Source organism: Schistosoma haematobium, chromosome 2 (assembly GCF_000699445.3).
Source record: "Schistosoma haematobium chromosome 2, whole genome shotgun sequence".
In the NCBI taxonomy this organism is placed as follows: domain Eukaryota; kingdom Metazoa; phylum Platyhelminthes; class Trematoda; order Strigeidida; family Schistosomatidae; genus Schistosoma; species Schistosoma haematobium.
The window spans coordinates 8,241,382-8,265,523 of NC_067197.1; the positions used below are offsets into that span (position 1 = coordinate 8,241,382).

The window sequence follows — 24,142 nt, forward strand, 5'->3', positions numbered from 1 at the left end:
ATATTGGCGCGATATTCACTCATCCAATTTCGTCAAATAGTTCTGGCATCATAGCTGATGTCAGTTCGTGATGAAAACTTAAAATCTAATTCCTAACCTTAATCGTCAATTGTAAAACATAATTTTAATTTCTCACACAGGTTTGGAACCCTCAATTGGTGATAAATATTAGGTGAATACTCTCAATGTCAATCTATCTTAGCTCAAAGGTCGTCCATAAATTATAGTCTCACCGAAAACTCATCCACGGAAAACTGGGGTTATATTATAAAAACATGTGTCAAGGAAAGTACTAAAATAAATGTATGGAATCAAGCCGTTTCCTATTAAAACTACATTAACTCAAACTTACTCTGAGAGTGAAATGTAAGTCTCATAAAATAGGTGAGCAGTGAAAAAAGTAAAATGTGAAATATCAGCTCATGTTGTAATGGTGCATGCAGATAACAATCAAAGAAAACAGTTATTCGATTAAAAATATACCTTAAAAGGTCACAAACAGGTAAAAATCAGTGCAAACGACAGCCAAAATAAATGACCAAATGCCACTTACAACCGGAAATCGCGCCCGACGTATCAAGCGTATTTTGCGCGCTTATGCAATATCCAATATAATTGTCACTGGCTTGTATAAACCAATTGTTTTCTTCGTGCTCATTTTCTAAACAATTCGATATGTAGTGGTCCAGTCATTTTATTACACTGATCCTAGTCATTACCATGGTTGTTTATGGATTTGAATGTCTCGTTGAGCGAGTGCGTTTGATTCAGATTTGTACAGTAAGGACAGAAGGCCTACGGCCTATGTTATTCCTTTTCCAGTATGCTTCTAAGAACGTCTAGTCTTCTCTTGAATGAGCCAATTTAAGGTGCAGACATCACTGCTTTGGGTAACTGATTCCAAGAATAGATGACTATATACTTTGGCTTTTCTACTCACCTAATTGTACTCTGAGATGTCTCGATCTAGTGGAAATAAAACGAGAAAATATACTGGATTTAAAATCATTTCTAAGTAGTCTTTGCACGAAGATAAGATCACCTCTTAATCTGGGATATGACAGAGCATAGAAGTCTAGCTGTTCAAGTCGCTGTTTGTATGGTGTAGCGGTAAATAAATCCCCAAAATAAATAGCTCTGTAAGTTTTCGACATTGGATGCTGACAACAAGTTTTAATGGACTCACCTAGCTGAAGGTGCTCGGTCATGCATCCGCACCAGATCACGTGTGGTAACGCTGTGCTCAACATCTACCGCAGTCGCTAGCCAGATTAGACCAGAGAATTCCGATATATTGGTAATCGCTAAATACACTCTTCCGATCTCCTCGACTCTGTCTTTTGATTTCTCTTGGTGGGTACGAATTATATTAGAAGGTGTTGCTGGTAAATGAGTTGTCAAACACTGAATACTAGTGTCATCTTCAATGGTAATGCCCGGAGTTCTGGAATTGCAAGGGTAGCTGCCGTCTATACTCCTTCTAGTATATACGAGTCACCTTTTAAACACAGACTTGCAGCCTGAACGCAGTTTTTAAGCTTAGTTCTCACTAAGGTTGTGTATACTGTGGTAAACATAGTAGTATCTAATTTCGCAAGTGTCCATCGCAAAGCCCATAGGCTTATAGACCATTTAGCTGTAACATCCCGGCTATGGGCTAGAGTAGTAAAATCATGACTCAGAGTTATCTCAAGATCTTTGTGACCACGGGTACATGCACTTCACCTATGTTGTACCTATTTACCTTTATATCCCCGAAGCGCATGCGGACATACTTGGCCGCGTTGATAGTTATCAGCCGCTCTTTAGATCACCTAACCAGAATATCTGAGTCTGCCTGAAGTACTCATGCATCTGCATCCCCTGTAATTTCCAACCACATTTTCACACAGTTAGCATTTATTAACATTAGGGACTCAACTATATTTGGGGGATAACTTACAGGCAGTATAAAATGTAAAGGAACTAGGACAGCCTTAGTGGACTCCGCTAAGTACCGCTTTCCATGACAGTCACTTGGAGGTTATTCGTATGTCTAAGGTACTTTTCGTGTGTAGGATCTCTAACGTGCTGTAATAAATTTAGTACAATTGTAGTTTCTAACAATTTGCAACCAAATAACGTTGTTACTGACCGTTCTAAGTTTGCCCAGTTTATATACGGTGCATTAAAGTTGCCTATCAAAAGGATTTTACTCCTATTGCACCAGGGCTCAAGTTTGCTTGGGAGGGAGTCATCTATCTCACGTTTTCTACTGCGGTATACTACAAATAATTTAATGTCTTTCCGTTTGCATTTTACACTACAGCGCATCAGTCCATATGTCGCTCGATCGTTTGTCACTGTCTCGACAGCCCATTCGGTTAAGGTACTGTTCGTGTACAGGACAGATCCACCACCCCTACAGACTAGTCTGTCAGCCATACTGGATAAAAACCAAGCAACCGAATCTCATTATAATACACTTCTAATGTTACACATGTTTCTGAGGTGGAAAAGACGTCAGGGTTTTGTATGTCCACTACTACTCTGAGACCCGACATCTAACTATGTAAGCTGCGACGATTTGTACAACACACCTTTCCCTTACCACTGAAAGCGGTTTGAAGATCATTTCGCTCTGAAACTTCACAATGTGAAAACCCTTAAGTATAAGGTTCTTTTCACCGTTCCCGTGGTGCTCACTTATTTCTACCTGTGCCGATCGTCTTTTAATACGATCAACTAGGCTGAGATCCTCACGGACACATATTCCTGATCCAGTGAGTTTGAGTGAATGTACTAGTATTAGATTTCCTTCTTCAGCAGAGGTAAAGATAACCTTTAAGAGGTGGCATTCCTGAGTAACCATGCCTACATGTGTGTTTGTCATTCGCTACGCCATAGGGGTCCATCTTGGACTCACGATAACGCCCGCTGCTTTCTCATAAACTGAAAACTGTTCACCTGCTGCTGGCCTTTTACCTGAGAGCACCTTCTTAGCTTTGTTCAGCAGCTCAATCATCTCAAGAATCTTCAGAGACTATGAAGAACAGCATGCATTGCATAACCAACGTGATAGTGGCTGGCAGCACCTTTCATATGCAGCCGGTGTGATTCCGGTGCTTACGTTGTGATACTTCTTATTGCAACTGTCATATTACATTCCGTTCTTGACAGGGAAATACCATGTGGGCCTACCACATGGATGTTTTACCTGCACCATTAAATTGTTTGGTGATCACATTGAGAGGACAACAAAAGTACTAATCTCTGAAATAACTGTTTTTAAGACTTTAAAGATGAAGGACACTGAGCACAGAAAGCTGAGGTTTATATTTTATTGTAACTGAAGACTAAAAGCCGGCTTAAACAAATGAAAGAAGCTTTAAAACCTTTTGAATAAAAACAACACTACTTAACCATGGAAAATACCAGTGTCTTTTTGTATCTGTACTCAAAAAGAAAATGATAAAGTATTTTGACGAAATTGTGATCTCTGGGCTGGATGGTTCTTATTCTGAACGACATCATCATCACAAAATCATCTACCTGAGCCACAAATCTTTTCTACCATTTCAATATGATAAATTAATTTGAAGTAGAAAACGATACCCTTGGTGATAAGTTTGATTGAAATAAATTCGATCAAAATGAAACACAACAGTTTCGATGCTCGATAAGCGGTAAATACTTTAAAACTAAATCGGCGAAGAAAAATACCACTGTTTCTTCAAAAATAACGCACGATATGTAGATACAGCAGTGGTTCTTAATTTCAGCAACTATCAAATTACTAGGCAGAAGATTATATGGTAAGAATGAGTGTATAATCAAGTAGTGATTCAAATACTAAGAGATGATTGTTTCGAAAATAAGTATATAATTTATTTAGTTGATAGTCTGTTAGGAAACAGAGCCGTAAGTACTGAACGAAAATGATAACAGTAGAGATGGAAAGTAGTTACTGTCTATACCAAAATGGTCACTGTTGCAATTCATGAGGCATGCTTCAGAAAAGGCTAGTTTAAGAGAGGAACTGTAGTTCAGTGTCGCTTAAAGCTATAGACTGAGGGGTCTGTGATCACTTCGGCTGGAAGGGTATGTAACAGCTCAGGTTGGTTGGTTAAGAGTTGACCCCAAACAACCAAGCTTATGCCGAAACAGTATTGTTCAAGTATTCATTCACTTCCTTATTTTTTATAAGCGTTATATTCCCTATTATCTTGAATGTTGAGAGCCTTTGTTTGTCTGAACAGATAATCCCACGCTCCACTGTGACTGCGCGAAGATCGAAATAAAGACATATTCACTACTTCTCTGGTTTCTTCTATCAATAGCACGAGGGTTACCTTAAGGCACGAAATTGGTGAGCCCTTTTGAACACAAATTTAACCTCATTTCTGTTATTAACATTTTTTTTTACTCAATCGTAAAAGTAGACCTGATTATCCGTAAACTAATTTGAGTATATAACTAGTTTATTCCGTATTATCTTAAGTTATTCGTGTCATAGTAACCACTTTTTGTGCTAACTTTATTGCTATATTTGTCACATACCTCATGTCAGACTCAATAGAAACCCATAATCTGGAGGATTTGTCACCAGTGGAGATAGACACTGTTATGACTACGAAATCCCGACTTCCAGAATTTGATCGTAGTGATCCTGAGTTGTGGTTTGCTCAACTAGAGCATTATTTTACGAGACACAATATCAAATCTGAAGGGATTCGCTATAGAGACTTGTGTTCTATCCTTCCTCCTTCAGTCGCCAAAGAAGTCCGTGACTTGATTTTAAGTCCACCATCACCACAATCATACACCATCTTAAGACGAGAGATAATGAACCGTTTATCATTATCAGATAGTCAAAGAATCCAAAGACTTTTTCAAGGTGAAACACTAGGTGATCGGTCGCCGTCACAGTTTTTACGTCACCTCCAAGTCTTAGTGGGTGATAACACAGTGGGTGAAGCAGTCCTAAAACAAGGATGGATACAAGCTCTCCCATGCTACGTCCAACACTGTTTGGATGCACAAGATCCTGAAACCTCATTATCTCACTTAGCGCGTATAGCCGACAGAATAATGGAAAGAGGTCCTCCAACTGGATCAGGCACAATAAATCACACACAAAAAGTAGAATCAGCAAAAGACCCCGTAATAGAAGGACTCATTGCGAGTGTTAAGAGTCTCACTGAGGCTGTCACCAGAATGCAAATGGGTCATAGAAACAGGAGCAGGTCACCACAACGACCACGATCCAAGTCACAAAACAGGTCACAAATGTCCAGACAATCTGGGCAGTTTTGTTGGTACCACTGGAAGTTTGGTGTCAACTCAACCAAGTGCATGCAACCATGCGCCTGGCCTAAGCATAATTCTAAGGCAGCGGGAAACGAGTAACCCCTCCCCAGGTCGCGACGACTGAGGAGGGGCGCCTAAACAGTCGCTTGTTTTATGTTAGAGACAGAAACTCGGGCTTGAATTTCTTGGTGGATACTGGCGCTGCTCTTAGCATCATCCCTCGAAATAAAACTGAGATTAGTCGAGAAACATCATCAATTACACTTCAAGCTGCAAATAAAACTAAAATTGCGACATTTGGGCAGAAAACTTTAACCCTAGATTTGGGGTTCAGGAGGCAATTCCCTTGGGTTTTCACGGTAGCCGACTTAGATCTGGCAATACTGGGGATGGACTTTCTAGAGAGATACGAATTTCTAGTTGACACCAAGAAACGGCGATTAACACTAAAAGAAACTTCGTATTACACAAAAGGCAAAGAAAGTCACATCAGCTCTCTTAACTTGATTCAAACTCCCCCAGTAACAACAGCGAAATTCCAAGATATACTCGCGGAATTTCCAAACTTAACTAAACCAAACCCACAGCCTTCTAAAGACAAACTAAAAGTAAGTCACACTATCAAAACCGAAGGTGCACCGGTTTTTGCAAAACCCAGGAGACTAGCACCAGATAAGCTCAAAATCGCTAGGGCCGAGTTTGATTATATGCTACAACTGGGTATTATCCGTCCCTCTGATAGTCAATGGGCATCCCCTTTGCATATGGTCCCAAAGAAGAATGAAGGTGACTGGCGACCGTGCGGGGATTACAGAGCCCTAAACCGTCAAACCGTACCTGATAGGTACCCAATACCTCATATCCAAGATTTCACCAACGGTTTACAGGGTATGAACATATTCACTAAAATTGATTTAGTCAGGGCATATCACAATATCCCGGTGGCTGATGAAGATATTCCCAAGACAGCTATTACTACACCCTTTGGCTTATTCGAGTTTGTACGCATGCCATTCGGCCTGAGAAATGCGGCACAGACATTTCAAAGATTCATAGATAACCTACTTCGAGATATGCCATTTGCGCAGGGGTATATAGACGACTTGTTAATTGCCAGCCCCGATTTGCAATCACACGAACAGCATGTACAAGCAGTGTTGAAAAGACTGGATGAACATGGAATAAACATACATCAAAGTAAGTGTGTTTTCGGTGTTCAAACTTTAGAATTTCTCGGTCACACAATAAGCCCAGAAGGGATTAAACCTATAAAAAAAGAAGTGGATACTATCAAACAATACCCCGTACCTAGTTCTCTAACACAACTGAGAAGTTTTCTAGGCCTAATTAACTTTTATCGCAGATTCATACCAGGTTGTGCACAATTAATGCAACCTTTGACAGATTCACTTAAAGGAAAACCAAAAGAATTCAAACTGTCTTCTGACGCCATCGAAGCTATTAAACAGCTTAAAGATAAACTGGCTCAAGCAACTACGTTGATATATCCGAATTCTCTTTCCCCACTTGCTTTGATGGTGGATGCTTCAGATAAAGCAGTAGGCGGTACCCTTAACCAACTGGTTAAAAACGCCTGGAAACCAATTGCTTTCTTCTCGAAAAGACTCGCTCCAGCCGAAACAAGGTATTCTACCTTCGGGCGAGAACTTCTTGCAATCTACCTGACCATTAAACACTTCCGACACATGTTAGAAGGTAGGGAATTTATAGTCTTTACGGATCACAAACCTCTGACGAATGCTTTAAAAGCGAGAGCCGATAAATACTCACCTCGAGAAGTCCGACACCTTGACTATATATCACAGTTCACAAGCGATATCCGACATGTCAAAGGTCAGGACAATCAGGCGGCAGATGCTTTATCCAGACTAGAAATGAACGTGCTACAGCAGTCTACAGTAAACTTCGAGACGTTAAGACACGAACAAGAGCAGGACCTAGAATTGCAAAACCTACTTAAAACAAACAATTCAAGTCTTAATTTAAAACAATTCCCATCACCTATCGATGGTATTCTAATTTATTGTGACACGACCAAGGCAATGCCGCGACCTTTCGTTCCCAAAAATATGCGAAAGTTGATATATAATAACTTTCATTCTTTGTCTCATCCTGGCGCGAAAGCTTCAACAAAACTAATCAATGCCAGATATATATGGCCGAATTTACAGAAGGATGTACACAAATGGGTTAGAGAGTGTTCAGCATGTCAACAATCAAAGATTAATCGTCACACAAATTCACCCATAGGTGTTTTCTCGCAACCAGATGCACGTTTTGCCCATGTGCATATCGACTTGGTAGGTCCTTTACCACGTTCAAACGGTTTCAATTATCTTTTTACATGCATAGATCGATTTACCAGATTCCCTATAGCCATCCCGATAGCGGACATCACAGCGGAAACAGTAGCCAAAGTTTTCATGCAGAACTGGGTAACCATTTTTGGTACACCCATAACAATGACGACGGATAGAGGAGCGCAATTCGAATCCGAACTATTTAATAACTTGGCTAAACTTCTAGGCTCCAATAGGATACGCTGCACTGCATATCATCCTCAGGCTAATGGGATGGTAGAACGTTTTCACCGTCAGCTAAAAACCGCCCTTATATCTCACTCAAACCCCAATCAGTGGACAGAATTCCTACCATTAGTTATGTTGGGAATACGAACATCTGTCAAAACTGACGCACAGTGTTCAGCTGCGGAACTGGTTTTCGGAACAACTCTGAGACTACCAGGTGAATTTATTAACCCTAATACTAACAGTCAAAAACTTAATTTAGAAAATTATGTAGATCAACTACGGGACCACATGTCTAAAATTAAGCCGATTAATACTCGTGAACAATCGCGTGCCGTATATGTACCTAAAGACCTAAGCAATTGCACGCACGTCTGGATAAGATGTGACAAAATAAAAGCACCACTTAGCCCTCCATTTGAAGGTCCTTTCAAAGTCGTCTCAAGAAAATCTAAATATTTCGTGATAGAAAAACACGGAAACATCGACACAGTAAGTATTGATAGGCTAAAGCCGGCTTATCTAGATCATGAACCACCATACGTGTCGTTAGATCGTTTAACTGACAAATCCATTACGGAATCGAAATGCAAAAACGATAAATCTTTACAAATGACTAAAATGGTTCGCTGGGCACATCCGATTAGCCAATCAAGGATGTTGACAGTTTCAGCTGCAGGATAAAATCTAACCACGTAGCTAATCAGACCCTGCATCTACTTAAAAATAACTTTTCTCCTCATTCCGCCTCACCTACAACTCCCCAGACCTTTTGCCTTTGATATATAAGTGTTATGTTAAATTTTTTTTAAATACTGGACACAAGCTAGGTATTCCGAAACGATGGCTGCGGATTTTAATCAAATTCATACAACTAACACTGGCAAATACAACGAATTCAAAAAGCAACCCAGGCGAGTTTTATAATTTCTTTTTCTGGTTAATTAACTATGTTGGCTGTACTTCTTATATATCTATATACATTTTTCACGTAGACTGGCTATACATATATACCATATGAACTAATTCTAAAAGTTTTCGGTCGAAGATGTGTTCAGTAGCTTGATACGCTTAATACTACTATTATTAAGTGGTTTTCTAGACAAAACATTTTGGATTAAACCATGGTCAAATACTTATTAAAGTTCTCATCATTTTTTTCATGTTTAGGAAACTTACATAATGACTTAACCAGTTTTCCTACAGCATGCTTTTTAGTGTGATCATATAACCCATCATTATTGGCAATATTCAAATTTTTTTAAATTTCTGACATTTAAGAATCAATAACCGTGAAGATATAGTACAGTGCGTTATTGTAAGGTTACTATGTTAGCCGCATTGATTCCACATACCTAATTTTAAACACAACTTATAAGGGAACTGTTAAGTAATCACAACATTGAACTAATATGAATATCACAGCTATGCTAACGTTAAACCAATTATTATTAGTGGTCCATACAAAATCCTGGAACTTAACACTAGCGTTATAAAAAACATGTTATGTCAATAACTTATATATATATATATATACCTTTTTTTTCTCGTTGGTTTAATTATAACGTAAAATGGAAATCTACCACACTTGTAGTTTTTTTTCTATAGCATTATTATTAATAAAAACAAAGAACTTGTACTATTCCAATATGGCACTTTGACATATCAATCCGTCCTCCTGTTATCTTTCTCTCATATCTGAGCAACATATGGCCAACAAACATCGTATTGAAGGGGCTTTTGGTGAGCGAAAACACTAGCCCCACACGCACTCGAACCTCTGCCCTCCTGGATGCTAGACCGTGTGCCTAGCCATTAGACCACATCAAACCACGGGCGAATGACTGCAATCTTTCCTTTTACCGATTAATCATATATAATACTAACGAGTAATAGGACTTACACATTTCTAAGGTGCAGACAAAGTCGTTACTTGGATGAATTGACGAAATATTGCTTCAATATATCATACATACTTAGATCAAACCAGAAAAGAGTATTTGACACAATTGTACTTAATCCTCATAATATACACAATTTTTTCTCCTCCTTAACCGTATATTCTTTTCCGTTTTGTGGAGTACAACTATGCACCCTTGGTTACGTACCTGGTTATAAAAGGCGGTCGTCATAGGCCCAAGGTCATACATTTGATCGGGTTTGACAATGAGTCCAACTTCTAGCAAGTTTACACTTTTACATATATGCATTATAAAAAATTTTTTTGTGTTCATACCTTTTCGTACATAAGATGGCTACACTATGTCTATTTTCTTCCAGAATACCAATCCTTTCTGGAGACCAATCACTTACGTGGAACCGAACAATTATAAATTATATTTTTGTATTTCCATTTTGTATCTTATTATTTTTATGCAGGCAGTGGAGCAGTTCTTCAGGTGTGATTGGTTTTCACCATTACCTTTGAAGTAGATTCTTCTTTACTTTTTACTTGAGGGCGACTAAAGAGGCAGGTGAGTAAACACCTGATAGCCGGTCTGAGCATGGAAAAATCGTACCTCACCAACATGGTGTTGGGTAGCCCGCTCGCGGCACTTCCTCAGATATTCTTATTCCACATTCTCACACTCTTTCTCTTGAAAGCACGCAGTAAACCGTCAGCGATAGTTGTAGAATAGATCACATGCTACAAAATAAGATGACAAGCTAGTAAATGAGGAGACATCCATGGACTATCGTTGACAGCGTTAGTCGTCACTGATTGTAAGTCAAATAGTGAGCGAGTTGATAATTTTCCCTTGGGATGAGAAATAGAACTAAGGTGTTTTCGATAGATAGGTTAATCGAACCGACGTTCCTACGGAAGTCGATTCTAGGGGGAAGCTAATGTAACAGCTCAGGTTGGTTGGTTAAGAGTTGACCCCAAACAACCAAGCTTATGCCGAAACAGTATTGTTCAAGTATTCATTCACTTCCTTATTTTTTATAAGCGTTATATTCCCTATTATCTTGAATGTTGAGAGCCTTTGTTTGTCTGAACAGATAATCCCACGCTCCACTGTGACTGCGCGAAGATCGAAATAAAGACATATTCACTACTTCTCTGGTTTCTTCTATCAATAGCACGAGGGTTACCTTAAGGCACGAAAGGTATTCCAAATTAGAGCATCTAGTAATAAGAAAAGATGAAAGCTCACCTGCACGTTCACCGTTTGGTGTGCTATCTTACGGAGGTTGCCTCGAGGAGCGTATTGATGATATCTTGGTAATACGGTCGCTTTGGTGTGGTTCGGCTTACTTAATGCACCGTATGCCACTATCGAGTCATCTCTTAATATCCTGTCACTCAGCGAGAACAATTCCAGGTGATATTGTCTGTTCTTGATGATTCATGTTTTCTATTTTAGGCTTTCAAATGACTGAAGTTGGACTGATCAGATTTCAGATTTTCAGACTTTAACTTTGCTTGCAATATCTGTTGAACTATTTTCTCCATGTAGCCTGCTTTTGGGTAGTACGTGAGTCTTCTTGCTTGCTATGAAGTGCTTTTCTCGTTGTAATTTTCCCTAGAAGCTGAACAACAAATACAAACTAAGTAGCAGTTGGAATGATCTATAAATAATATTGAGTTTGGTCCCTCTAGCACAGAACCAAAGAAAGATTCAGAAGTGTATTACACCACTATAGCGACTCACAACGTGCTGATACGAAGTGAGGGAAAGTTTGCGTAGATTTTCCGGTGACCATGTTCCTGTTTTCCTAAGTGTGGTTTATCGCCATAACTGTACTGATTGCGCATATAATAAGGATACAGAAAACGCCTGGGAAATGCATCATCTCCTGTAGAATCCAAACTACGGTTTGGACTGAAGGATAGCCGTTCAGGTAGGTTAGACACGCGCCGTCGCCCGTCAAAATCAAAACAAGTAATCGGGTAAATAACTGTTCTATAATTCATCATAAATTTAAATGTACATCGTTACCTTTTGGTGACTTACTTTTATCACGAGAACGCGATTGGTTTAATGAAAACAACTATTATTATTGTAACCAATTGTACCTGTGCTTGCTTTAATGTGCTTTTGTTTAACTGTGCTAATGACAGCCATATTACTACTCTATTACTCTCCATTACTTTTCCGCGGGTTGTGACGTCGGACGTTCGTACTCCTGCCTGCTAATTCCACTTGTACTTTTTAGTGGCCGTTGATTCTCGACTCCATTTTAGATTGTACGAATGTTTGTTGTCGCCTTTTCTCGTATATCATCGTCGACTTAAATCGCGTTATCCAATAACGGAATTAAATAAGTCGAATAACGAGAATTGACTTGAGAATACATATATTTCGTACATAAAGCGAATGAAGCATAGCAAAGCAAAATGACACGTATGGAAGATGGCTGGGAAGCCAACTCCACTTCAAGCCGGGCATTACCCAATATTTATAGGCGGATAAAATAAACTACAGACATGTGATGAGTCATGGGACATGAAGTGTACACACATAAACGCTCATATGAAAACAGTCAAGGCTAATAAGCGAATAATTAACAAGGTCAAAACATGACTCAAGTAGAATGAATAGAATGGAATGTCCGAAAACTAGAATAAGATATATTATGGGCTAAAACTAGTGACTAACACTACAACTTCTTTTGGCTTGATCTTGGTATTCGTTCGATACCACGAGATCGCCAACGAAATAAATCTGGTTATGTTCAATCTTCGCCTTCTGATTTGTTTTGCACGCGTTTCTTTGTAGTGGTGTTCATAGTCAATCTGGACTCGACCCCACGCTACAACCTAAACAAATATGACCACTCAGCTATCCAACCAAAAATTGTTCAATTAATCAAATCTAAATTACAATAAATAAGGAAGTTGATAAAGGATGCGAGAAAATCACTAATCACTACAAATAAATGTTGTTCTATCCTGTCTGGATAGAACACGCACAAAAGGAGGAGCAAATCAATATGGCTGCCGCTAAGAACAAGTACCAAGTAAAACAACATAAATGCAGTTCAGGAAGAAACACGGAAACTTAGTGAAGGCGTAAGAAAAATAAAAACTATAATAAAAAATACAAATATTAACAATTCAAATGTAATCAAAAGACAACAGTGTACAACTAAGGGAGTCAATAGGAACAAAGTGCAAATGTATACATGGAGGGATCTTCACACACACCAAATATTCAAAACGGATCTTACATCTCCCGTTCGTAAAGCCCTAATTCTCATCGTCTGATATGGAGTCTAATAAAAAGTCTTATCATTTGATTTTGGCATCACAGTTTAATTCGAAGATATATCATTTTTATTACTTAGCGTTTTTTAGCGAGTTAGTTTTCTACGGGATGGGGACGCTAACCCAATGCCCAACCCTCCTCCTTTATCCGGGCTTGGGACCGGCAGTAGCCCCCGGAGGGACTCCAGGAGGAGTTTATCATTTTTATGGTACATCTAATTTCGTATTGTAAATGAGGTTTCTTGACATCAGTCACTTTTATATTTCAATTAAAACCAATGCAGCAGGTTTTGACACTATAGTTCATTCGTCTTGAAACAATATTTTTGAAAAGATGTTAACGTTGTGTACAACTTCATCATCCAAGTAATCGAGCAGTCACCAACCTCTCCGAACAAATATTTTACCAGAATGGATTGGATAAAAATTTAGAAGAATTGAGGCGCCCCACAATCAACTGGATCCATTCATCAATTATTTGTGTGGGCCATTTTAAATAATGGTCAGAAGTCGTATCACTAGCATAAACCGTTCCCCATGACTTTGTGAGACGGCAGATTAAAACTTTAGTATCACATCAACGATAACAACCAACCACGGACTCCAATCTGTATTATTCCTCTCCGTGACTGAATTTAAGAGGTAAGATATGACAACGATGTATCATCTCTCAACCATAGGACAAAAATCGTAATACAATGAGTGCGATAAATCGAGGTTTTCTTGCATCTCAACGTCCAGAAAAGCTTATGGAACCCCACAACTTACCTTTCCCAGCATTTATTGGTATAAACTATTTTGCTGGGACACATAAGAAAGACTAAAAAACCAAACCATACTTTAATTAACTACTTAATGTGATTTAGACAATCGACCCACTGTGCATACGAATTAAGTACTTTGACTGAACACATACCTGCATCCTAATTTTTATCCATTCCTTCACTGACTGTTCCCGCAGACAGTCAATATCTTGAATCAAGTGTCGATTTGCACCATCTTCACAATATATTCATTCGAAAACATACATTATTTCACTTTATTCCTCACATTTTTCTGATTATCAATAATAAAAACCTTCCAAGTACAACTTGTACTTTTGGTGTTTATATTGTGAAGGTAATTCGTAACAACGCTTAGAAAATTAGACGCGGTTAATGAGTTGGTAACGTTTGGAGTCAAACGGATGAAAGTAACTCCAATAACCATGCTAACCTTCACTGAATACGTAGGCACGCTTGAACTCAACTTCTGTCAACTGATGTTCTCATCTAACCTACTTCTTAATATTGAATGTAAGATTCAGACTTCGATCACTTTTATTCACTGGCCCATCTGGGTCAAATATAAGAATGGTGAAGCTGTCAAATATTTACATCATTTAGTCGCAGTCATACCATCTACTGTCCATCAAGCCTTACCTACCCTAACGAGGTGGACAGATTATCTCTTTACATTAAAACAATCTGAAGAATAAACTAGTTTTACCGGGAAACGATGTATGAAGATGGGACTGAAAATAAAGAAAGTAATACAGATTACTCAATGGGGCTGTATTCTATGGCGTTCCCGGCCGATTAGTTTGATAAGTCTTCTAAATGAACGCTAGGTTCGGTTCCTAAGCGCTTCTATTAACTCCCAGGCTAAATATACACAGTAGCTTGAACACGAGAGAAGGGGTGTGTAGTGTGGAAGAAACGCTTTACTACGAGGCTTGTTTATGTACAGAAAATCTAAGGTGCTTATAACATTTTAGATGGCCTTGGGCCTCTAGAAAGTTCTGGAATGCTGCCAAACATACTAGTAGTATAGATTGTAGTGTGGTGTCGAGTCCCGGTTGACTATGAACACCACTACAAGAAGACTACGTGCCAGTTAACCGATAAAATCCCCCGTAAGCCAAATATCAGAAGGCAGTTGATGGCTGTAGTCGAGATGTATTTGTTGGCGATCTCGTATCGAAAGGATACTGAGATCATGCCAAAGGAGTACAAGTGTGGTTACTGAGCGTAACCGAACCCGTGCAAGGTCACAATCGAAAGATAATGGAGCAGTATTGTGGCTGTCTTTAGCACAGTTAAACAAACGAGCACAGTAAAACAACCACTGGCACAATTGGTTATAATAACGATTGTTTCCATTAAATCAAACTCGTTCTCTTGGTAAAAGTTGGTCACTACGAGGTAATCATCCACTCAGAAACACAACACGTGACTTGTCACTTTCTAAGTGTTTCTGGAAAGAACTTCTATTGAATGCTGATTGAACAAGATGTTTCTCAGAGTTTTCAGAGCGATTTTGGCTTTTTTCGAGGAATTTTCTGGATCTCTTCAACACCTTTCTTGTTTATTTGAAGATTTGACGTTTATATCCTGATTATATATATATATATAATTTCTATGACATTATCCTTCCCCACGGAATAGTGTTGGATCCTCATATTCACAAGTTACAATTAATGTGACTTTATTTAAAACATATTTCTTGCATTGAATAGAGAATTCATAAGAAGTGACTAAATGGTGAGGATGAATGACATTTGACTTGAAGTTATCAGGGTTTGGTTCTTCTGAAACATTTTCTTCATATTCAATAAGAAACTCATCAGTGGATTATGGACCACTAAGGATATCAGCACCTATCAAGATTGCATTGGACTTTTTATCATCATTTGATCCATCCGACATATTTTTCTCATTTTTATAAGAAATTTCATCCAAATTATGTGAATCATTATGAGTACCCATATCTAGTAAATTGACGTGAAAAATCGCACAAGAAGTTGGTTCATCATCAGCTTATGGCTTTCCATGACTTTGAGTTCCATTTGGTACAACTGTATTCATCGTACTACTCTAGTTATTTTCTAAATATCAGGCCCTTCAGCTTTCTCGACTAATAACACATCAACCATGCCTCAAGGCAGATTCATTTGGGTCTATAGCCGTTTGCTCTAATTTGAACACTATAAATATAATCTTCCAGATACATTTTGTATTTGACTTTTGATACCACCATTTTCCAATTAGGGTTACTTAAAGTATCATGTATAAAACTAAATATAGTATCTATATTTCGCCTGAAGTCAACCACAAGCATCAAATATTCACATCTTTGCATACTGTTATTCATAGCTTCAATCACTCGTTGTGGTTTATGAAGGAATCCACAAGGTTCTGAGGCACAATCTACTATAGGTTGTTTTACAATAGATTTTATTTTTAAATAAATATTCAGGAATGCAAAACTAAACTCCACGTTAGTCTTTTATGTTTATATTTTAGACAACGTTTTCCTGTTCATGAGAACCCAATCAAAAAGGTTACCAGAAGTTTTAAATTAGAATTCAGTATCCTAAAGTGTAGTCAATCTGTTTTGTAGTACGGATCATGCTTCATCAATATTTCTATTTGTAATCAAGTATTTTTGTTCAAGTAATTCAAGTAGATAGATAGTATATTCTATATTATGACAGGTACTTTGGTCACCTACACCGAATTTCGATTGGTTAACTATCCCTCAAAAATGACTGGCTATAAATAATACTTCACATATAACAAAAACAATAATTTTGTGCATTTATCAGAGAATTTATTGTTTTGGATGACACATTTACAATGTAATGTAGCTTTAATTTGGCTTATTCAAATGAATGTTCACAAAACGAAGTAATAACATAGTAACTGTGTTTTATAATGTGGAAATCTATTAATTTCATGATATTACTGCTTAATTATTTGACTAAGGTAAGTCAAGTTAATTGTAAATTGTTAGTAGTAGTTAAATTCATTCTTTAAAAAAAGAAGTGTTTTTCACCATTGGAAAGTTCCATCTTCAAATAAATATATCAAATTGTCAAGTTAGTTTGTATTACAGATTTAATAGTATCTGGAATATCAAGAAGTATTGAAAACCTTTTATGGTCTTCGTTGAAACTCTTCAGTAGTAAATATCAGTAATTGTACATGAGACGATTATCAAGATATTTAAATTTTAACCTGGTAGACATGACTTTATACTAGAGACAATTTATGAAAATTATAAGTTTGTACCATGGTCACTAACCAACTGTTGAGGATTCTCAAAGTAGGCAGAAAAAACCCAGATCATATAGGCGTCTGTAAGCTTTTGTAGAGATAAATAAATCCTCAAAATAAATAGCGTTGTAAGTCTTCGACATTAGATGCTGACCACATTAGTTTTAATGGACTCACCTAGCTGGAGGCACTCGGTTATACAACCGCACCAGATCACAAATGAGGACGCCATGTTCAACTTCCCCTGCAATCGCTAGCAAGTTTAGATCAGTCGATTTTCGATATATTGATAGCCTATCAAATATATCTTCCAACCTTCTCGCTTCTGACTTTTGATTTCACTAGGTGGGCACGATTCATAGTAGGTGTTACTGGTGAAAGCGTTGTCAAACTCCAAATATCTGTGGCATCTTTCACCTTCAATGATTCTTTAGTTATTGTTAACTTTTGTTAAAAAACTTACCTACATAAATCCTTATTTTAATATCAATTTTTTTCTTGTCAATGTCCGGAAATACATACACATCGCATATGGTTTCAATGAAGCATTTGAAATTCTTGAAAAAAAATGTATATAGAGTTAACACTGATAAACCATTGCTTGATCGATTCTCAAAATTGTAGATCATCCAGTTTGATATGTAGATGAAATTCATGAAGTATTCGATTCTACCAGTGATTAATTATCTTGTTCATTATGTTGGTAATGTTCGACTATTATTATGTATGAACATTCAATGATGTTCAGTGAATAAGTGTCTTTATTAAAGATTAAATAACTACATATTTCAGTTATATAATGAAAAATGTACTTTGTACAACGTCATAAGCATCCTAACATTTTAGACTTTTGTTGAGAAATATATAAATAAGAATAAATTATGGACTAGATGATTACCTGTTACAAGAGGACGTTTTCTTGAATAATGTTAAAGTAACGTTTTACAGTTCTTATTCTTAATAGATTAAACTTTCTAAAAATAACAATGTCCGTGAATTAGATTGTTAACATAATTATATCCACCTATAAATTAGTCTACATAACTATAATAAATAGTCTACTCTATCTTTAAAACACAAATAAAATCCTGGATGTGCACTACTGAATAGTCCCATACTAAGACGAAGCGGCCTTCCAGTGCTTTCAGGTTTTTAATAGTGATCTAATATCAATCACATTCATGATCTCAATAAAAAAAAACTTAACAATCTTAACAACTCCATATTAAAAATCCTTTAACACAATTTGATCTTATTTTAAACGAACAGATTACATTTTTATGATCTTAAATTGTTTCTATATAATTATACATTTAATAAGTGGTCTGAAATGGCAATGCAAATTGAGATATGGAATTAAAGCATATTGTTTAAACTTATAAAGAAGTAGAATAGGATTCACATGAACAACTATACCCGTTTCTACAATATTATGTATTATGTGAATTATTTTTATTGCAGGATTTACATTATCTCATTAGTAGACTTTTTCAAACATGTAATAAAAATTATTGTCAACTGATATTGATAAAGAAATGAAGTCATCAGGATATAAATATCCTAGTGAATGGAGTATAGAAAGGACTAGAGTTCAGTTATGCAAAGATACGAAAATTTGTTTAGTCTCTCAATAGCATGGATTGATTGAAGTTAGACTTGTATACGATTGGATTCCTGCTCTACGATCTAGCTGTTAAGCGTTGACCCGAAAGATCAAAGGTTCTTTGTTTGATTTCCCTTTACTAGGACAAACTGGCCATATAGTACTTCTAAGTATTCAATGTTTTTCTAACCCTGATTGCTTCGCGATCTCTATGAAGCTTTACCAAGTCGTTTTAAAATACTTAATAGTATAAGAGGAGACAAAAAAGCTTCTCATCTATTGACCAGCATTAATAATGTAAGCTGATAAGAAAGTAGTTCAAGCGATTTGCTTTAATGTCCTTATATGAATAAAATAACTCCGCCTGTAGGTCTTCTAGCGTTACTGCCGTTCCCAAAACCGGGTGAAAGAGGAGGGTTGGGGATGGAGTCAGAAACCCCATCCTGTAGAAAACAACATTGCTAAAAAACGCTGGCCAGAATAAACAGATTAAACCATTTGAACTATGCCGTCCGAGTTGAAGGATGTTCCTTCGGAAGAACCATGACGCCTCATAGTGAAAGCAGATATTCTTCAGAAGTTACGAGACCGATGCTCGTTCTAACAGCCAGAACACCAATTTTTATAGGTACATGGAACGTCCGGACAATGTGAGAAAATGGAAGGACCAGTCAAATAGCAACGAAAATGAGAAGATACTACTTGACTATTCTCGGAGTCAGCGGATCCCATTGGACCCAAGCTTGACAGCAAAGGTTAGGTACGGGAGAAATGCTGCTGTACTCCGTTCACAAAGAGAAAATGCTCCATGCATTCATGGAGTTGCTCTGATGCTATCCAAAGAAGCCCGAAATGCACTTATAGGATGGGAATCTCATGAACCCAGGATCATCAAAGCATCATTCAAAACAAAGGAGGGAATCACAATGAATATTATCCAATGTTATGCACCCAACAATGATAGCAATGATGACGATAGAGATCAGTTTTACGAAACGCTGCAATCGATCATAACGAAGTGCTCAGTAGAGGACCTGATAATCCTGATGGGAGACTTAAACGCCAAGGTCTCAATGATGAGCAACAGGTATGGAGATATCATGAGACAAAATGGACTGATTGAGAGAAAGGAACTAGAATGGTGAGAGATTTGCAAATATATGTGTATTCAACAGGTTGGTTATAGGTGGCATAATATTCCCACACAAACACGTACACAAAGCAACATGTCTCTCATCGGATCACACCTCGGGGAACCAGATAGATCATACTTGCATCAGTAAAAAATTCACACAAACAATCGAATACGTGAGAACCAGGAGAGAAGCTGACATATATTCAGATCACCACTTAGTTGTTGTCAAGATGAAACTGATGCTAAAGAAGCACTGGAAAACTGGGGAAACAGCATTACAAAGGTTCAATCCAGTCTTCCTTCAACATACTAATGAACTCAACGAACTCAATATAGCTATCAATAACAGGTTCCAAGGCTTACAGGATCTACTGAAAGAAGAAGAAACTACTATGGAGGACAACTGGAAAGGGACCAAAAAACACTAATTTCGACGTGTCAGTAGGTTCTGGGCCGCAACAAGCATCATCATAAGGAATGGATCTCTATCGAAACCCTAAAGAGGATTTAAGAAAGGAAGGACAATAAGACAGCAAATAGCAACAGCTGAACAATTTCAGAGAAAGTCAATTCACATGCTAAATACACGGGAGCAAACAAGCACGTGAAGAAGAGCATTAGAGAAGTGGAAGACTAAATTCACTCTAAATTCACTCATCCATATAGTTAAATAAGGATGAGGGAAAACTTCGCTCTCGGGTGAGACTATAATTTATGGACCGCCTTAGAGTGACCTTGAAAATGTTCACGTACTAACTAGGACTAAATGAGGGTCATAAAGCATTGTGAGGAATTAGAATTATGGTGGTTAGGGTTAGGAACTAGATTTGGGGTTTTTATCGCGAACTGAAATAAGCTAAAACGCCAAAATGAAATTTATCTAAATGAGTGGGTGAATTTCGCGCCAAAATCTCATATCTCATTGGTTCGTCCATAAGTTATAGTCTCGCTCCCTCTCTTCCTCAATTTTGTCCTTGCACCTGGCAGCCAACTAAAGTGAAGCGGAAATTATTATTTACAGTGTTGTAATCCATGATGAAAGGAGCGTTTCGTTCTCTTTCTTTTTTTGATGGGTTGCATAAAAAATTTACGGTTTTCTACGACGAAAATACCACTTCATCATGCTACGGACATGTCGAATGTGGCGCACTCAGTCATGATTGAAGAAAAATTATAACAGCAAAAGTTACACGTTCAATTAATTCTATAATAGAAATTATTCCAAAATATCTATGACTGGGTGACCAAATAAACAAAACATAACTGTAGTTACTGACTACGATACACTCAGATGAATCAACGACGTGGAGTTTATTCCCAGTCTTAAATAGCATTTTTAAAAATCAAATTTGATGTTAATTTGTGATGAAAACACCTTACTCGAATCCCTTACCCTAACTTCCAACTGTAAATCCTAATCTTAATTCCTCATACTAGATTGCCACCCTCTTTTGACCAAAAACATCAGGTGGTCTCAAGGTCAGTTTAGCGTCACTAAAGGTCTCACCTCAGATACTGTGAAGCTTGCATCCTTAACGCTCTGAATGTTACGATGATTCTCCGATTTGAGTGGTTGAAACCTGGTTACTGAATCTTTCAACGTTGAACATTTAATGTTCCTATTCAACGTGGTATTACATATATAACGTTTCCGTTACAAAAGGTTTAATCAATACTCAATTTGTATGAAGTTATTCAGCTAATTTTTAACCGTTACCTTATTTGTGCGATTTTTTAATAAGTGAGTGAAGTAAGAGCGTAAAAACATAATTTTACGAAATGGACTGTATAACAATTTTAGTTCCTTTAAAATACTCCTCATTAGTAACAACACATCGGTTCTATTCTCATTTCCACTGTACAAGTGCTCATTAGTTAAACTTTTCATCTACCTTATCGTCAATGGTTTCTCTATGTATTTTTACAAGAATCTTGCTTAAAAATGATTACCTCGAAGTTCAGTTCATTAACAATAATTTGAACAGTGAACTAACAAACACAAAACACAATATACTGCATATGTTCGACGCTTACATTAACACCGAAAGCTAAAAATTGTCTTGTTTTTCTATCATCCATACAATCTTCACCGTTCTACCTAAAACTCTTGTAGATAGCTCTTTTATTTATACCATCAACTCAAGACTTCTAGAGTTTCATAAAAGATTTACCCTAATCTCACTAGAAATTTTAGTAGATCAGTTCATATAGTGGTGAACAAACTATAGCCAACTATAATTCACTTGATATTGTTTTTACTTGAATCTTCCAATTGATGTTTTAGGACTGAAATTGATCAGTCTGTTATTGGCATATGTGCATACTGTGCGTATGCCTCGATATTGCCTTAATTTACAAGCATTATAAGCAAAGACGGATAACGCGATGGCGTTTGAAGCGAACGGTACTGAGTTCGAGTCCCAGAGTGAACACAATTCATATGAACGAAGAGTAGTCTTTTCAATGAATTTCTCATTCAGTTCATCAATTCATAAATCCAAATGAATAATTCATAAAACTGACCAGATTTAAGGTAGAGTATATCATTTAAAATTGTAATAGATGAATCCAGGATTGTTGTTTGCCATATTAAATTGTTAATGTTGGGTCTTACTAATATGAAGTATCAGAAGGGTTTTTTGGAGATTGTAGTAATTTCAAATGGTTCAGATGATGGAGCTAGACCACCATGGAAAACCTGAAAGCACTGGACGGCCGTTTTGTTCTATTGTGGGATTCGAATCAGTTTATAAGTGTAATGAAATTGTGAGATAAATGATCGGAATAAATATGCTCAACATGGGGTGGGAGAAAGTGAGAGAATAATGGAATCAAAATAAAATATGTAGAATAATATGAATTAGGTCAGATATAGTAGATAGGGATGGATGCTGAATAAATTTCTCAAAAAGGTTGTTAAGCCTAATAATAATAATAGTAAAGATAATAATAATAACAATAAGTTTGGGACATAAAAATGAACATTAGTCAAAATACGTCATCATATTACAATATTGATTATTAACTAGTTGGATCCGAAGTTGGCCAGAATAAAAGGAGCTGCTGAATATATTTCTTTTTGGATACAAAGCTCTGGCTTTTGGATCTGAATAGCAATTACTTCAGCCGTTTGTAGGATTCCCAGTCTGACAGAATTAGGTAGACTGCTGTTAACACAATATATTATTTCGAAAGATTGCTCCATGTTGGCTATATGTCCCGTCTGAACTAGATGGTCTAAAATGGAGCTGTTAACCGTTTTGACTACACCTTTACATAACCACACTGAGAGGTGCTCACGAGCTTGAATATACAAATTCCTAGAACATTTGCCAGTATAACTTGCAGTTGAATTGATAGATACTGCTCCTGTGGAGCACGTTATATTGGCAGATGTTCTATATTAGTCAGCCCCAACATTAACGATTTGATTTGATTTTGTATGACAAACAAGAATCCTGGATTCATCTATTACAATTTTAAATGATATAATCCACATTAAATCTGGTCAGTTTTATGAATTATTCATTTGGATTTGTGAATTGACGAACTGAATGAGAAATTCATTGAAAAGACTATTCTTCGTTCATATGAATTGTGTTTTATTATTATTTCAAACTATAAGGTAATCTATGTTAATGATTTAAGGATATTGAGGATTTCTGTGTTTTATTCATCTTCCTATATTTCTTTTCAGACTGTTTTGTTTTTTCATACACATAGTTCCCATAATCGTTTTGAAAGGAGCAAGAACAAAGATTCTAGCAGAATAGCATGAATTCATTTTTATTTCGTTAGTTCTCATCAGCTGCTTACAACCTGTGATATTTAAAATCATAATTACATAATGGGTTTAAATTACTAACATGAGAGGGTTTAGTTGGAAGTTATATTGAAGACACATTAGTATTGTGTAGCGAGGGTGTAAATAAATTCAATAGACTGAATATTGTAAATATATACCTTATGTTAAAGAACATGCTACAACACTGATTGAGACAACAATTCAAAGGGCCAGAAACAAGTGATGACACAATGAGTGAACGCTGATAGAAATAAAATGAGTAGAGCTCAGTTGATAAAGAAAGATTACTAATTTCGAAGATAGTTGAAATAAAACGCAATGATGTAATAAATGCAAGAAAGAGTTTAAAGAAAAAGAAAAAAGAATATATTAAGATACAGCAAAGGAATATTAGTCACCAAGACAAGGAAAGATATATAACCATCTCCTTTTGAACACATAAATCAGGTTTTTGACGCCTGATAGCAACGGGTTCAGCAAACTTCAGAAGACTGAAGTTTGGCTGCTTACTA

The 24,142-nt window shown here is 36.9% G+C and overlaps 2 protein-coding genes across 5 annotated transcripts in view; one reads left to right on the forward strand and one right to left on the reverse strand.

Annotated features, from left to right (window-relative positions):
- Window positions 1-604, reverse strand: part of TMEM63C_3 (Transmembrane protein 63C) — a 44,666-nt gene extending 44,062 nt beyond the window's left edge. For both annotated transcript variants that reach the window (XM_051214254.1, XM_051214253.1), the window contains exon 1: window positions 554-604. The gene's annotated coding sequence lies outside the window, so the exon portion shown is untranslated. The remainder of the gene's footprint in view (window positions 1-553) is intronic.
- Window positions 605-15,782: 15,178 nt separating this feature from the next.
- Window positions 15,783-24,142, forward strand: part of MS3_00006142 (uncharacterized protein) — a 58,083-nt gene continuing 49,723 nt past the window's right edge. Inside the window, exons 1-2 of one of the 3 annotated variants that reach the window (XM_051214256.1) lie at window positions 16,615-16,796; window positions 16,828-16,909. Coding sequence is in view for 2 of the 3 variants with exons in the window: in XM_051214255.1 (XP_051067406.1) it covers window positions 16,746-16,796 (51 nt within the window). In the remaining variant the exon portion in view is untranslated. Of the gene's footprint in view, window positions 16,797-16,827; window positions 16,910-24,142 lie in introns of all 3 variants that reach the window. The other 2 variants (XM_051214255.1, XM_051214257.1) reach the window with 2 other exon arrangements.